Raw genomic sequence first — 15,328 nt, forward strand, 5'->3', positions numbered from 1 at the left:
GCTCCCCGCGTACGGAAAGGACCGCAGTGCTCTTTTCACGTGTTAAAAGCTACGCGCAGTGCTTCTGCCAGACGCACAAAGCGCTGCCTTGGCCTGAGACGTTTTGTTTGCAGGTTTTGCCTTTGATGTTAACCTTAGAAGTTAGTGCCTACCTGCAGCTGTTCCCTCAGCTGCGAGTGCAGGCTGGGGGACCCCTGGTGCTTTATATGGCGAAAATAATAAACTGCTGGCAGTATAAAGAGGAGAATAGGGTTTAGAAAAACTGTATAAACAGCTGTGCCCAGGCTTTTAACCGTAATGCTGTGATCATAAAGACAGTAACAGTTACCTTTATTTTTTAGAGCTTAGAGAAAAGCATTTGACCCTTCTGTTATTAAAGAACTTGGGTAGAGATGAAGGAATCGTAAATCTGAAATAGAGCATGACCTCAATTTTTATATTCAGTGCAAAGCGTCATTATAACGGGGATCATGGTTTCACTGCTGCCATGTTGCAGGACCCTCAGGCAAACACAAGGCTTTTCCACAAAACAAAGGGGGATTGAACAGAAACCTTAACTTTCTTGCAGGATGTGAACCTCCAAGACACTTGGAATTAAGCGTGCTTTCCAGCACTACTTAAAGGAGGTATTTCATACAACGCCTATAGGAAAACATAACTTCTCTTTTCACGGATAGAGAAAATGGAAAAGGAAGGGAAGGCATAAATTCCTTCCACTCCCTAAAGGCCAAAGAAAAGATAAATGCTTCCCAAAAACTGAAACCAACATTTAATCACAGGGAAGAATAAAATTATTGGAGAAATTAATTTTCTTCCCTTTAATATCCTACTATTTGGCTTCTTCCATCCTCATTTTGTTTCTCTATCTTTATTGTAAATCACTAAAGATTGACTCAGCCCTTCCTCAGGGAGCATTTATCATAACAGCTATTACCATTATGGGAAGTGCATTTTTCCTTACTTACATTTACCCTACTGCTTTCTAGATCCTTTTGCCAGACTTAGTCTGCATAACTCATTTGTAGCAGCAGAACCACAGCTGAACCCTTTTTACATCTCAAACCACCAGCCTCTGTGCATTATGTGAGTTATGTGAACTGGGAGACCATCAGGACTGCTGCTCTGCACTTTCCAGCCATTTGAGATTCAGTGCAAGTAAGGTTTGTGCTTCTAAGGAAATTTCATGATGCTGGACCATAAACCAACTCCTGGCTCATCTCTGCAGCTTACGGCACTTGAACTAATCAGCAGCACACAGTAATTAATAAATACTGGTCATTCCACCTCAGTTTGGTTTCAATTCTTTTTTCTTCTGCAATAAAATGTTTGAGGGTGGGTTAATAACTGGAAAAGTAAGCACGTTTCTGAAGAACATTTCCTCCTATCCCCTGTACTTATTCATGAAGCATATACAAGCTTAAGGGACACAAATAAGAAGAAAATCTACCAGCTTCATGGACCAGCTGCAATTGTTCAGACGTTCTGGACATTCCTATCTTCTCTAGCCTCTAGAATTTAGGATCTGATCATAGAAATTATCTGCAAATGCCAACCACTGAGATATGCTATGTCATATTTCCACTTCAAATTTACTCAGGAACGTGCAAGACTTATAACACCATAGCTAGAACGAACGTAAAGGCAGCAACATATGTAGGTGAATATTACACCTTCTATTAGTCCTGCTAGCTTAGAAATTCTGTATCCTAATCCTGGAAGCTTAGAGATTCAGTATCGTCATTTAATTTGGGTTTTAAAAAGTTCTGCATATTTCTCAAGTTGCAAACCACAGCGGTAACCATTGTGCTGTAATGATGACGCTGCTATAGAGCTAAAATAATCAGGCACTGTGAGCCAAAGTTTGTAGGTAGAAGGTTGTCCAAAAGATGTTACCTCCACCTACAACTTTTATGGCAGACCAGGCAAAGCTGTTCCAAAAGGTACTGCGTAACTGAAACCTGCAGTACAGACCCTTGCATAGCAAATTGCAACAGCATAGCATAGGAGGGATCCTGCTTTTATTTCTGAATTGTCAAATTACTTGGAAACTTACAAAATTAACATCTAAGGCTGTCTTAAAATGTAATTCACAAACAGCACCTTCGCTAAGTATGCTTCAAAAAAAAAAAAAAGAAAGAAAGAAAACCCCCCCAAAACTAACCCTGTTCTCCTTGCACATATACCTTTAGGTTGTGCAGGCCACTCTTGGCTGTCTCTTGGCTTGATAGCTCTTCCACTCACACACTAGGAAGAAGAGCAAGTGAGACAATTAATCTGTATTTCTAAGCGCAGATCAATCCTTTAAACAACTGCATCACAAGCAGAAAAGAACAAAGAACAGTGAAACACACTAACTGAACTCTTCAAGGAAATACAAAATGTGGTAAAATTCCCTTCTTTTGAAAGAGCCTCCAACCCTCAAATCCCTCTTTTCAGGAACACACCATGATAATTTCAGATACATTTCTTGCTTAAACTGCTTACTATGTCACTCGTGAAGTCAGGATGTATGTTTAGCATTTTTCAAGGACATATAGATGGCGGAAGCTCCTAATTTCTTTTATAGAGCATCTTTAACATAAACAATTGCTCAGACTGAGCAGAGAGCAGTTGGCCAGCAAACTGAACAGAAACAAGAAGCATGCGTGGGGGGAGGTCAAGCATTTAAGATATGCAACCATCTGTAGCACTTGTCTAGGACTGCTGATATATACTGTTAATAACAAGCCAGACTGCAAGAGGAAATGTCTTTCAAAATACGACACAAAGATCTTAAAATATAGATATATTAAAATACTGCATCTGTAACAGGGTATGAGGTAAGTGCCCTTGCCCTCAGTTGGAGACTTGAGAGAGTATGATGGGGGGAGTCATGAAAGAAACAAAAGAAACTGTGCAACATAAATGCAATGGATGAGAGAACTGCTCTAACTGCCAATTCCCAGCAGCTGCAGTGATAGCACAGGAGCTCCAGCTGAAAGATACCCTCAGTTAAACGTGCTGGAATTGCATTTTACATTCTTTTTGTGAAGGTTGTTGTTGTACTCCCTCCCTGGATGCTTAAGGGTCATCTGAAGATCCCAAACAAATCCCAGTGTTTTGTAGCAGTATTTTTTTTGAGATTAATACACAGCGTCCTAAACAAATGTTTTATTTGAAGTAAAAATTGTGCACAAGTAAAGAGAATGATTACACAACAATGTTCAAGACTATATTCCATACGAAACAAGAAAGTAGTGGAGACAATATGAACGAGCAGAGCACCCATAAGAACCTAATTCGCATACAAAAGGGTCAGCTCCACATAAATACACCACACTTCTGATGCAGACACTTTCTTCAAAATTCAAAGCCTACCCAACTGTTTACATGCCATATCCCTTCTGAATACATACAAAAGTTGCTATCATGCTCCACAATGAAAAATAACTTAATACCATGGCACTTAGGAGAAAATTAAAGTTTAACAATGGACGTACAGTCATTAAAGATATTTATCTCAGTGGCAATAGTTAGATGTCTAAATAGAAAAAGTATATTTTCTGTGACATTATCTATAAAAAGTTTTGCTTTGAGCACAAAAGACAGTGCTCTTCTGTGATGAACAGCAGGAATGCCCTTCCCTACGTAAAGCTATTTTGCTTGATATTGTACATGAAATTAAGGAACTGTACAGAGAAGGCTTTTCTTGCATGCTTTAAGTAACTTCAAAGTTTACTACCAAATTAAGTTCCAATGTCTTAACTAGTCACATGAGTGTCAAACACTTAAAATTATAGCTGGATGCAAGCAGTTTCATTTCACATGAAATAACAGTGTTAAAGTTATCAGCTGCTCTTTAAAAGTAGATTTTCTCTGATATTTTACATAGGAAAGCATACAACTTGAAGCCAAGAGAACCCAACTTTCAACAGTGCAGAAGTGTAACGCTTCCCTGGAACGGAGGTCCCCCCCCAGTTAATTCCCAGTTTCGAAAAATTCAGCCCAATATTTTGGTTCCTGCTCACTTTCCATAGAAAAGTACATACTAAGCAGCACACTATGAACTACTGTGCTTGTGCAGTCTCTCCCCTTGAAGCTAACATATAAGTGAAAAAAACGTACACTTGAAGATTCATGCTGTGAATTTACAGTTTTACCACACAAGGATTTTCACTGAGACACTGACTAAACAGAGAGCTTACTAAAAGGTTTGCTAACTTGCATTTACAGACACGTAAGTCTGCTTTAAGTAACACTAAGTTGACTTACAGCTCTTATTTATACAAATACAGGTTCTTTTCTTCAATGTCTCTTAATCCCTTTTCCCCAAAAATAAAAAGTGGTACATTTGGCATTTCTTCAGCCTAAGACATTCAAAGCTATTTCCCAAATATTAAAAATAAGAATTAGCTGTGCTGTATATTACACTGTTTGCTAACATGAAATGTAATAATCATACCTCCCGAAAGTCCCAGTTTGAACTGTTCTATTTATTGTAATTGCTTTACTATTAGCTTTGAGTCTACTACCAACACTGAAGGTTTGTTTGTTATTACAAATTACTACTATAAATGGAAAAATTAAGGAAGTCACTGTGGACAGCACCTATTTTTTTCTAGATGTGCCTTTTCCACTGGCAACGTGGAATGCATTTCCATCAGTATGGCAGTAAGATTTAATAATAATAATAATTAAAAAAGGAAAAATGGTAAAACAATGCCCTTACCTAGGCCATAGCTGTAACGCATGCAGTTCTGATACAGTAAGACAGAAATTGTAAAAGCAATAAATAATAGCATGAGGTCCTACATTTGTCAGTTTTAGCTGCCCATTCCTGCTGAATTCCACTCTGCAGATTTTAATTCGTAAAAGTATTGACTGAATTCCACTTGTACCATCCACATCCCTCACTGAAAGGGAAAGGCTCAGAAAGGCACTCTGTATCAGACTGTGTACACTTCCCCCTGTATCATTTCAGAGTGAAGCCTGACTAATACTGAGTTAAACACCACCTTTAGGATGGATCAACGTACCTTATGAGAACAGCCAATTCTTGACCTATTCTGCCTTCCTCACTGTCATTAAGGGCAATAATATAGCTGTAACTTCTATATCTAAGGAGAACAAGGAAATCATATTTAGATTTAGAACTACAAGTCATGAGATCTTACTTGTCTCGCTGGAATAGTAGAATTCCTTTAGTGATATTTCATTCTGTCCTCTGATGCAATTTGAATTCTTAAAGTAGTAAAACAACTTTCCTTTATCAGAAGGCTGTATTGGCAGGTTATACAGCCAGATCCCATTGTTCAGTCAGGAACCCCAGAGACCAACTTCAAGTTTGGCAAGACTTCTTGAAAATTTACATTTTAAGTATCCTGGCAGCCCAAGGTTCAGCATAACAATTGCCCCAGGTGATAACTGATACAAGAAAAAAATTTGTGAGTAATTCACACTCGGTGGCAATGGTATGATGATTAGTTACTCATTTTATGCTAGTGCATCCAAATGAAGAGATCTTTATCCATGCAGAAAAAACAGAGTAACAGCTGGCACAGTCCAGAAATGAAGAATTCAGACGCATTCCTCAGCTGACATCAAAAGAGGATTTATGTATTCAAAGCCTTCAAATTCAGACTGGTCAATCTTCTTCACAATATCACTGTTAAGATTAAAAACAGTTGTTAATTTAGCACGATTAAAAGTCAGTAGTATCAGCTGGCAGTTTGTTTTTTACCATTTAGACCTGTACAATAGACTGCAATTGAAAACATTCCCTTCTCTCTTTTGTGCCTCCCTTTCCTTACAGTTAATACTGTTTTGTTCTAGGCCCTGTAACAGCAACAAACACACCACCCCTCAGGAACAGCAATTTGGCAGCTCACAAGTACGAGTTCTCCCACAAAACACTTTAGAAGCTTTTCCAAAACATCCAGTTTTTAAAAGGAACTGAAAACACTGGGATGTGACGCTGTTCTTGCATTACTAAGTTCCCTAACTGACTTATGTATTATGCACTAACACAGGGATAAAGAAGGAAGTTGGATTTCAGACTTAACTAAGGTGCATAGGTAACATTTAACACTTGCTGTTTCTGCTTACAAATAAACATTCACGTTACACAGAACCCAGTACAAAACCTACAGATCATGTATGGTAGTGGTTCAGTCAGGACAGAAAAGCACTTCCTATACAATCCCAAATCAGGACACTCAGGCAAGATACCACAAAACCCACTGCCAAAACCAAAACATTATCAAGCATTATATCAAGGCTTTTCAGTCAGGATAAACTCACTTGATTACTAACAATTGAAAATATCCAAACAAAGCACCTTTTCTTGTCCAGAGTATCCAAGATAAATCCAATCTAAATCCAACATTCCGGAAATATCACCTCTTAGCATAACACAGAAATAAACCACGTGTCAAAACCAGGTCTTTTCCTTCACACATTCATTCCTTGCAAGTGACACCACTAAAATTTGTAAAATAACACTTAATCATCCTTCTCCAAACTAGAATTCTTTCCCACTGATCACAGATTTTTTTTACATCATGCCATAGCACTATATTTAACCCATCCACACACCAAGCCTAGAAGGAGGAGACAGCAGACTGTACTACAAATACAACCAACTGATGAATTTATCTCCTTCACTCATTTATTAGAACATCTTAACTTCTGCATTACTTACTCATCATCTGGAGTGAGCTGCACAGGTTCATTGGTGAATTGGGAATCAAAGTTATCCAGACCAAATTCTCCAGATATATTTGGCTTAAATGGAGGCACCACTTGCTTTTGCTCCATCTAAGAATAAACGCACTTAGTGACATCAAGAATGAATTACAATGTACAGAATTATTTTAAACGAGGCTAGAAGTTACTCTCAAATTCATCCCATATGCTTTCTAAAATACTCTACTGTACTCATTGTACATAAAAGAGTTAGAGGTTCTGTATTACGATTGTGGTATGCCAGTCAGGAACTTAAGGTTTGTCATGGTTTTGAAGTTTTGTGGCATCTCTCACAATCAAAATGTTGTCACATCCCTGCTGTACACAAAGAAGAGTCCAACAGGCATTCACATACCAGATCCCAATCGACATTGCGAAAAAATGGATGTCCTTGGATATCTGCAAATCCTGTCTGAGGGTGGCAGCCTAACCGCTCCTTTGGATCCTGTGGAAGAAAATATTTCTAAGTGAGTGCCATGGCAATGTTATGAATTCTCTGAGAAATTATGAACTGTTATGAGTTCTGTTAGAGGTGCACTGAAGAACTAAGTTAGTGTTATTTATTTTGTAAAATGCTCCAATTTACTTTTGAAACAGATGTGAATATATAGAAGTCCAAACTTGAATAATATTTAAACAACCACCCCATCTTTACTCATTTTTATTCTAGTGGCTTTAAACGTTTCAAAGCAAGCAAATTTGATTCTTCCTCCTCAACAGGCAGCTCGCCTATGCCAAGTTGATTAGAGACAATAACTGCAAGCTACTGATAAATACAGCTGAAAGATTATTATAACACTTCTCTCCACTAGGAGGCCGTAACACTATGCTCTCGGTAGAAACAGAAAGAAGGAAATGAGTCAACTTTAGAGGACAGCTCTGACAAGTCCCTTATACAAGGGAAAGAGCTTCTCTGGTTGTTTATAATGTCACACTATCACAAATAAGCTACAGACATCTTTAGGTACCCAGACAATCTGCTAAGCTTGTTCAATTTTCCAAGTTAAAGAAATTATTTAGAACATTTCTAAACCTTTTAGTTTGAAGTTTTACTTCCAACCCTAGAATAATAATCTAAAGCCTCAGATTCAAAGACAAATATTTCAAATGAGTTTCCCAGCCCTGTTAAAATGTTACAGGATTACACCTTTTGTACTTTTTTTTCTATGTACAGCAGCTAAGGTAGATCTGCTCCACATCAATTAGTCCACAGCCTTCCTACCTTATTAAGGAAACTCTTCAGAACACCCGCTGCTTTAACAGAAAGGGATCGAGGAATTCGGATCTGCTTTTCCAAAATCACTGCAAGAAACCAGTATTTATATCAGCTTTTGCATCTTTAAAGTTAGACTACAGCTGAGTAGAAACAAAGTGCTGAAGTACATGAACACTCATGGTACTTACCTTGAAAAAGATAGTCTTCTGTGTTCTGATCAGGATTGTCAGAACTTCCGACAATATCAAACGGCGACCTGCCTGCCATCATTTCAAACATAAGTACACCAAGCGCCCACCAGTCTACACTGAAGCCTGGAATTCACAAGAGAAAATATTGATAAAGAAATTCTAGAGCAGAAATAAAAACAAGTCTTGCTTTAGTCCTAGAAAAGTTTGGGGAAGAATTAGTTTTAAAAAATGTAAGTATTGATAGCCCGAATATCTGGTTTTCTATGGACCAACAAATAAAGGAGAGGTAACAGCTGTAAACAGACATTACTTGGTTTGTTATATGCAGGGTAGAAGGAAATTCTGTACAAAGAGGAAATGCAAAAACTTTAAAGGGTGATGTCATAATCTTAACAAAGTCTTAGATTACACACAGGCTTAGTCATTGCTAATCAGTAGTATGTTATCTGGGAAATGACAAGAAGGAAGTACATTATTCTTAATAGCAGCAAGACAGTCCTTATTCTATTATGCAGTGCTAAAGAAAAGAATTCAGCAGCTAGACTGAGACTGCTTATTCTATAAAACTTGCTTGTGAAAGGAAGGAAATCTTGTGGACTTCTTCAGCAAGTGTTTGCATAGACATTTTCAATTTTTAAACACTGAAGTTTGTGAAAGGGACGTTCCTTACCTAAGCTCTTTGCAGTACATGTATTACTATCACTGCTGCCAAATACAAAGGTCCAAAAGTGAACACAAGTCAAGGCAAGCAAGCGTATCTTTAGGAGTATAAAAAATGGTTATAAACAATAATTAATTCAGAAGACCCATGCTATTCTTTAAGACTGGTAAAAACAAGATCAGAGAGCAGAAGGTGGGATATCTTATTTGTTTGTTGTGATATTTTCAGCCCTCCCTTTGAAGGGTCCATTCACACCACGCTAACTCAGATGGATGACGTCTGATAGAATCCCACCACTGATCAACTTGAGTGAGAAGTTGAAATTAGCTGAAAGTTACAGATAGTTACATGGTAGTAGTGAAAAGTTCAAATTACCGTAATCTTCTCCTCGAAGAATTTCAGGAGCAATATAGTTTGGAGTTCCACAGAACGTGCTTGTTGTATCGCCAGGCCTCAGCCCTTCCTAAACAAACATCATCACTGTCAAAACAAGCTGTGTGCAACCCTCTCCCACCACATACTTTCTAAAACTTTTATTTGCCTCCTGTCAGTCTCAAAACAAAAATCCCTCTGAATTCCAGGCTGGGACATATTATTTGCTACACAAAAGTAGGATGCAGCTGACATTTCATGAGGATGGCTTGTACCCACTGACAACAGGTTTTTTTTTAACCTTTTAGCTTGTCAGCTCCATAACATCTCCAATAACATGCAAGTGGAAATAAGTGAGATGCTGTGGAATGGTTCACATGTATAAAGAAACAGTCAGAAGTTTCACCTTTTCAAGTCTCTGCTTCTTTTAATTTATGACAATTTCTTAATTGTTGCTTTTACTATTTAGGAAGAAACTACAGCTTACCTTGCACATGCCATAATCTGTGAGTTTAATATGTCCTTCAGAATCTAGTAGCACATTATCTAGTTTTAAATCTCTGTAGATTATCCCTCGTTCATGTAAATAATTCAACGCAAGGCTGATTTCGGCAGAATAAAACCTAGAATAGTAAGATATACTGATTACCCAAGCAGTCAAACAGACTAATTAAAAAAAAAAACAACAAAACACTCCAGACCACAAAAACAGTCTTGGTGGTACAATACTTTTTAAATTGAGCCCTATCTATTCTATTGTAATTTTTAACCAGGGAGACAGATAAGTTGGTTATGATCATACAGTCACTTCTACCCACAGTCACTTAATTATTTTTTCCTAATAATATTCATGTCTACTGATATCAACTCTTTCAACTCACAACCTGAAACAAAACACACGCAACAAGAACTCAGCATTTGTCTAGACAGCAGGCCATGGTGGTTCTAGCAGAAACATATTAATATCATCAGGTAAAAAAATACCACAGAACAGTTTTTCCATAAAAAAATCAGAAGTGGACTGCAGTCATCAAGTGTAATGCAATAATACAAGAAATTTGTTAGTGCTTCCTATTGCAGCTCCTCGTTGAAACAAAGATACTGTAGCTTGCAGCACTAAAATGAGAATGCAGTTAAGGATTTCAGAAATGTGAAACATCTGGAAAGGGTTTGCTAGTTCACCACCATAATCTGCACTACTGCACTGTGCCAGAAATCCAACTGTTCTGATAGACATACCTGGCATGCTCTTCTGGCAGTTTTCTCTGTCTCTGCATGTGAAACATCAGATCTCCTCCATTTACATACTCTATAACAAAGAATAACCTGAAACACACAAGAGTGTATCACAAATGATTGTATACAAGGCTGAAAAACTTTCTTATCGACTGAATATTTGCAGTGTTGCAGGTCTTTCCTGGGCAATGTCAATTTAACTTCTCCCATCTCTCTGGCAACATGAGTGGTTCACCTTTGAATGAACTCCCAAAGTTAAAAATCAAGAATACAAAGTTTCACGAGGTAGCTTGTTTATTGCTAAAGGAAAGCAAAGGAATCCTTCCCACATCCTTAATCCATTACAACTACTACTCTGTATTTTTACATGTGTCTATATGGATAGTCTAACATAGTTTCTGTGTACATGGCAGAACATACACTTTTTTTTTCCCCATTTTCCTTCATGATCCTCGTGATCTCATTTGCTTATAGTTAATATTATTACCCTTCAAATACTCTTCTCACTTAACTCTATCAGTTTGCCACCTTTCGCTACTGCAAGGATACTGTTTAAGTACACAATATTTTATTTGTACTGAAAATTATTACTATATAGAATAGTAATATTGTAATGTCTTCTACATATAGACACAAAAATCATTTTTTTCATCTCTCTTCCACTGTTTCCCATCTTAAATTAAGGCACAATTTTCCAAATCCTGACTTGTCATCAAGGAGTCTAGGCAAACCTGAGATCCATTTCCTTACCTTTCTGTACTTCTGATTTCACCTCCCTTAAATCCTTTTTTTTTTTTTGCTCCCTCTCTAGATTGGGTCTTCTACCTCAAACTCTCAAGCACATTTTTTCCCCTGCTAGTTGCTTCTCTTTCTTTCTAGCATCCTTATCATAACACCCAGAGTTCCACACATTTCTGCATGTTTCCAATCTGAAAGCTCAGACGATAAATGCGGCTTTTTGTTCACAAAATGCTACAGTGATTTACAGCACATTGACTTTCACTACCTATCTAACACTTAATCATTTAAATAGGCTTCAGATGTGCCTAACGGTATGAAATATTTCTTGAAGAAAAGACTATTATCATCTCCTTTACCTGCTTTCTGTCTGGAAGCAAGAGTGCAGTCCAACAAGGAAAGGATGATTTGAAGCCTGTTCAAAGACATGTTTCTCTGTCTGAACCCAATCAATATCCTATTTTAAAAAAAGCAACATTCAGATAAGTATTGTTGTACTTTGTAGGGCAAGTATTAATGACAATTAGCATAAGGATAAACTGGTGCTGATGAATGTAAGAAGTCGCAAGAAAGGTGGGTGAAATGAATGCCAGAACTGGAATAAAATGTAAAAGCTCTTGAATAGCAAATCACAGTCTGTCAAATCTTTACAGAATACCCTAAAGAACCATGAATGAAATCTTCAGCAGCAAGAGGAATCTAACAGTTGACTGCAAATGGTAGCAAATTTGCACAAATCACTGTGTATGCTACAGCCAATCTGTAAATGTGGATGCCTGATTTAAAGAGCAAATAAAGTGTGAGGTTCTCCTTTGTGACAAAAAACAAAAACCCCCACAGATGTGAACAAATGAAAAGTAGACTCCACCTCCTTTTTCAGCTCAGCAAGCAAAAGTAATAGGAAAAATATGGAATACTTCTCCAAAATAAGGAGGCAAGGGAAGCTTATTAAGTGATTCCTGCATGAGTAGTGCTGTAGATGGTACCAATTACAACAGCGACATTGATTGAAGCAATGGGGCTCCTGACAAAAACCACTAGCACAGGATGACTGCTGTAAACTACGAAGCTGTCAACGAACACCTCAAAAGCAGTCATCTGTCTTGGGAACTTCTTGTAATGCATTTTCAAGTAGCTGAATGTTTAATGCATAGGTTTTAATTCACGATGCAGACTCAGATGTCTGGCTTCCCCTTTGTAACAGGTATTAAGGCTGTTCAAAAGAGTTGGCTGAGTTATAACTAAAAGCTTGCCTACCTCATCATCATTGACGAGTTCTTTCTTCACCACCTTCATTGCATAAATGCGTTCTGTTTTCTTCAATCGAACAAGCAGTACTTTGGCATAACTGCCTCTTCCTATAACTCGCAGCAAATCAAAATCCTGAAGACCCAGACTGGAAGAAGCTTTGCCACTTTCTCTTATGCCCATTGCCTACAGATAGAGACACTTCTGAATTCACAAGCAGGCTGGTCAATTTTAACTACTGTTGTTGCTGTTCTTTAAAGAAAGTTAGCACTTCAAACAGAATAGCACAATAAATACATAAGTGATTCAATTAACACTTGCTAATCTTAAACAGCACTGCCGGAAAAGGAACAGAAGGGAAAAGGAAGAAGGTAGAAGAAACACTGGCAGATGAAGAACCAATCAAACTGGAAGAATTTGGAACACTTTCTAAATCAAAGCACATCTCAACCCAACTTTTTAAAAAATCAGTTTGAAAGACACACATGCAACCACTGAGTGAGCAAAAACATGTTCTATGTACTAGCTTTCATTCTGTGATGAGTTAAATTACTAAGACAATAAAATAAAGAGTGACAGGGTTGAAGATCTCTGAATACAATTAGCATGGTTAAGACACTTTACCTCTTTTTCTTCACCAACATGATCTAAGCTCTCATGACTTGATGGATTATATGGAATCACTAGAGATGCAAGGAAAACAATTAGATCTATGGAACACAATGCTATTTGCTTTCTCTTCAAAATTTCCACTCAGTAGCTGAATCAAGGAGAAACAGTTTAAGTGTATGTATTATCAGCATTCAAAACTGTTTTTTTTTTGTTATTTTTAAGCTACCGAAAATCATTCTTTTTTGCAATACTGCAATAACAACTGTTATGGCTAATATAAAGTTGTGATTCTATTTGGAAAGCTATTTAGACCATTCTTGACATACTGTATCTTGTGCAAAATAGCACTTGTTGTTGTTGTTGAACAGATCATTGTCTATGCTAAAATTGAAACACCAGGAAATCCTGTTTAATTTTTTTCCTCTGTAATTCTGTTTAGGGCTTTTTTGTTTATTTAATGAGGACACTTAAAATACACAGCTTACTGATGGAAAAATGTAAGTAACAGCCTAGATTCTTCATCTTTACAACAGTTTGTTAAACTGCAGCATGCAGGAAATAGGAATTTTTATATTTAAATCCCCCTTAGTGTTTAAAGCAGCAGCAGCTGTCCTCTTTTTCTTGCCCAATGAAAAGAAGTAAAACAGAATTTTTAAAGTAACTTGCTTAAAGTTATTCCGTTTCATTTTAAAACCCACGTTCATGCTGCAAAGAGAAGTATTGATCTTACCTGATTCTACATTATCTGGATGCACTGATGATGGATCCATAGGCATTATTGGTTCCTGCAAACATGCACAACATTTTTTTGTAGCAGATTGAGAAATATAATCTTTTTTAGATGAATTCACATAATTACAACTCTAGTCCATAGAGTATGAAAAGAATCACTGTAGCCCTTATTTTACCTATTTTATGGGAGTTACAGCAAGTTTCTAGAAGCTACTGAAAAAAACTTCATACAACAGAGAGAAGGTAGTAGATTAGATGCAAAACAAGACAGAAAATTGCTCGTACTTCAGCAATTTTATTAGCCAAATAGCAATTTATTACCCAAATAAATGTATGAAATAAAGACTTCCAGCTGCCTGCTTTTAACATGAAGCTACAAGTGGTATTTACCTATTGTTTTTCGTGGGGACTTGAGAACTAAAGATGATTGCATCACTTGGGAGAAAGTCAGAACTCTTGTGCCTCACCTTCCTTTTCTATCAAACAAAATAGTCCAATAATTAATCTAACAGATGTTCAGAGAATTTACATCTGAACACGTGAAATGTATTCATGCACATACGTACATGTACAGATAAACACTATGTAACTACCTGTCACCTTTCCTTTCACCATCTGACACAGAAATAGACAACATATGCAAGAATTAAGACTTTCTTGTTGCTGAACTGCTAAGCACTTCTGCTATTTTCTTGTCACCATAAAGAATGACAACCTTTTTAACCTTCACCTACTGTGACTGTTTGCAGAGCATATTTTGAAAGCCATCAGCACGAAACAAGCTCCTTTTTTTCATTTATTATTGCTTTTTAAAGACAACTCTCCAGATAAACCCTCCCTACTTACTGGTTGTAGTGTATGACGACCACATTCAGAGTTGACCAGTTTGTGACACTTCTTGTGAACAAGGAGTTTGCAATTGATGCATTTATACCCCTGGCGACCCAGGCCCCATATTCGGTCGCTGCAGATGGCACAGTGAGCTCGCTAGAAGGATAAATCAATAAAAGTGATTAAAAGCAAAGCTAAATAACTATTCAGTCACACTTTTGTTACTGAAGAACACAGGATAGGAGATCAGAGAGACCCCTACTTAAGTTACTACTGTACCAGAAAAGTCTATGACAGAACTTTAAGATAGAACAGGCAGATACAACATAGAAAAGCCCAAAAATTACAGATGAACAATAAGCAGCACCTGCTTATCAGAAAGAGCACATTTACATGGAAAGGTGCAGGCACAGCCAGCCTCCTCTGCTGCAAGTGGACCTGGAGAGACGTGAGTCAACCGCAGGTCAAAAGCAGTGCAGATGAATAAGCAGGCTCCTGTGACCAAGCTAGTTTGCTAGGTCTCATTATCCTTAGGTAGAGGAGTCCTTAGATTTGAAGAGAGAAAGGCAGGAAAGCAAAAGCTTCAGCACACTTAAACCACCAGCTAACAGGAAATGGGAAGATCACCACTCACTGAAGGACACTCGTAACACAACTCAAAAGAACCATGAACACAGGGCACCTACAAAAGCAAGTGGGATGGTGCCTTGACAGCCTTTGACCAAGAAGAGGTCAGTGAGGATTTCTCAGAGCATTGTTTATGTAAAA

At 37.5% G+C, this 15,328-nt stretch overlaps 1 protein-coding gene across 2 annotated transcripts in view; it reads right to left on the bottom strand.

The window, feature by feature from the left end:
• Positions 1 to 3,135: 3,135 nt before the first annotated feature.
• PRKCI (protein kinase C iota) overlaps positions 3,136 to 15,328 on the bottom strand; it is a 22,792-nt gene continuing 10,599 nt past the window's right edge. For both annotated transcript variants that reach the window (XM_010716929.2, XM_010716930.3), the window contains 13 exons: positions 14,576 to 14,716; positions 13,728 to 13,782; positions 13,010 to 13,068; positions 12,395 to 12,571; positions 11,497 to 11,594; positions 10,403 to 10,489; positions 9,651 to 9,786; positions 9,167 to 9,254; positions 8,128 to 8,253; positions 7,946 to 8,025; positions 7,079 to 7,168; positions 6,680 to 6,795; positions 3,136 to 5,644 (listed from right to left, as the gene is read on the bottom strand). In XM_010716929.2, the coding sequence (XP_010715231.2) occupies positions 5,557 to 5,644; positions 6,680 to 6,795; positions 7,079 to 7,168; positions 7,946 to 8,025; positions 8,128 to 8,253; positions 9,167 to 9,254; positions 9,651 to 9,786; positions 10,403 to 10,489; positions 11,497 to 11,594; positions 12,395 to 12,571; positions 13,010 to 13,068; positions 13,728 to 13,782; positions 14,576 to 14,716 (1,341 nt within the window). In that variant the 3' untranslated portion in view covers positions 3,136 to 5,556. The remainder of the gene's footprint in view (positions 5,645 to 6,679; positions 6,796 to 7,078; positions 7,169 to 7,945; positions 8,026 to 8,127; positions 8,254 to 9,166; positions 9,255 to 9,650; positions 9,787 to 10,402; positions 10,490 to 11,496; positions 11,595 to 12,394; positions 12,572 to 13,009; positions 13,069 to 13,727; positions 13,783 to 14,575; positions 14,717 to 15,328) is intronic.

This window comes from Meleagris gallopavo, chromosome 11, assembly GCF_000146605.3.
Source record: "Meleagris gallopavo isolate NT-WF06-2002-E0010 breed Aviagen turkey brand Nicholas breeding stock chromosome 11, Turkey_5.1, whole genome shotgun sequence".
In the NCBI taxonomy this organism is placed as follows: Eukaryota; Metazoa; Chordata; class Aves; order Galliformes; family Phasianidae; genus Meleagris; species Meleagris gallopavo.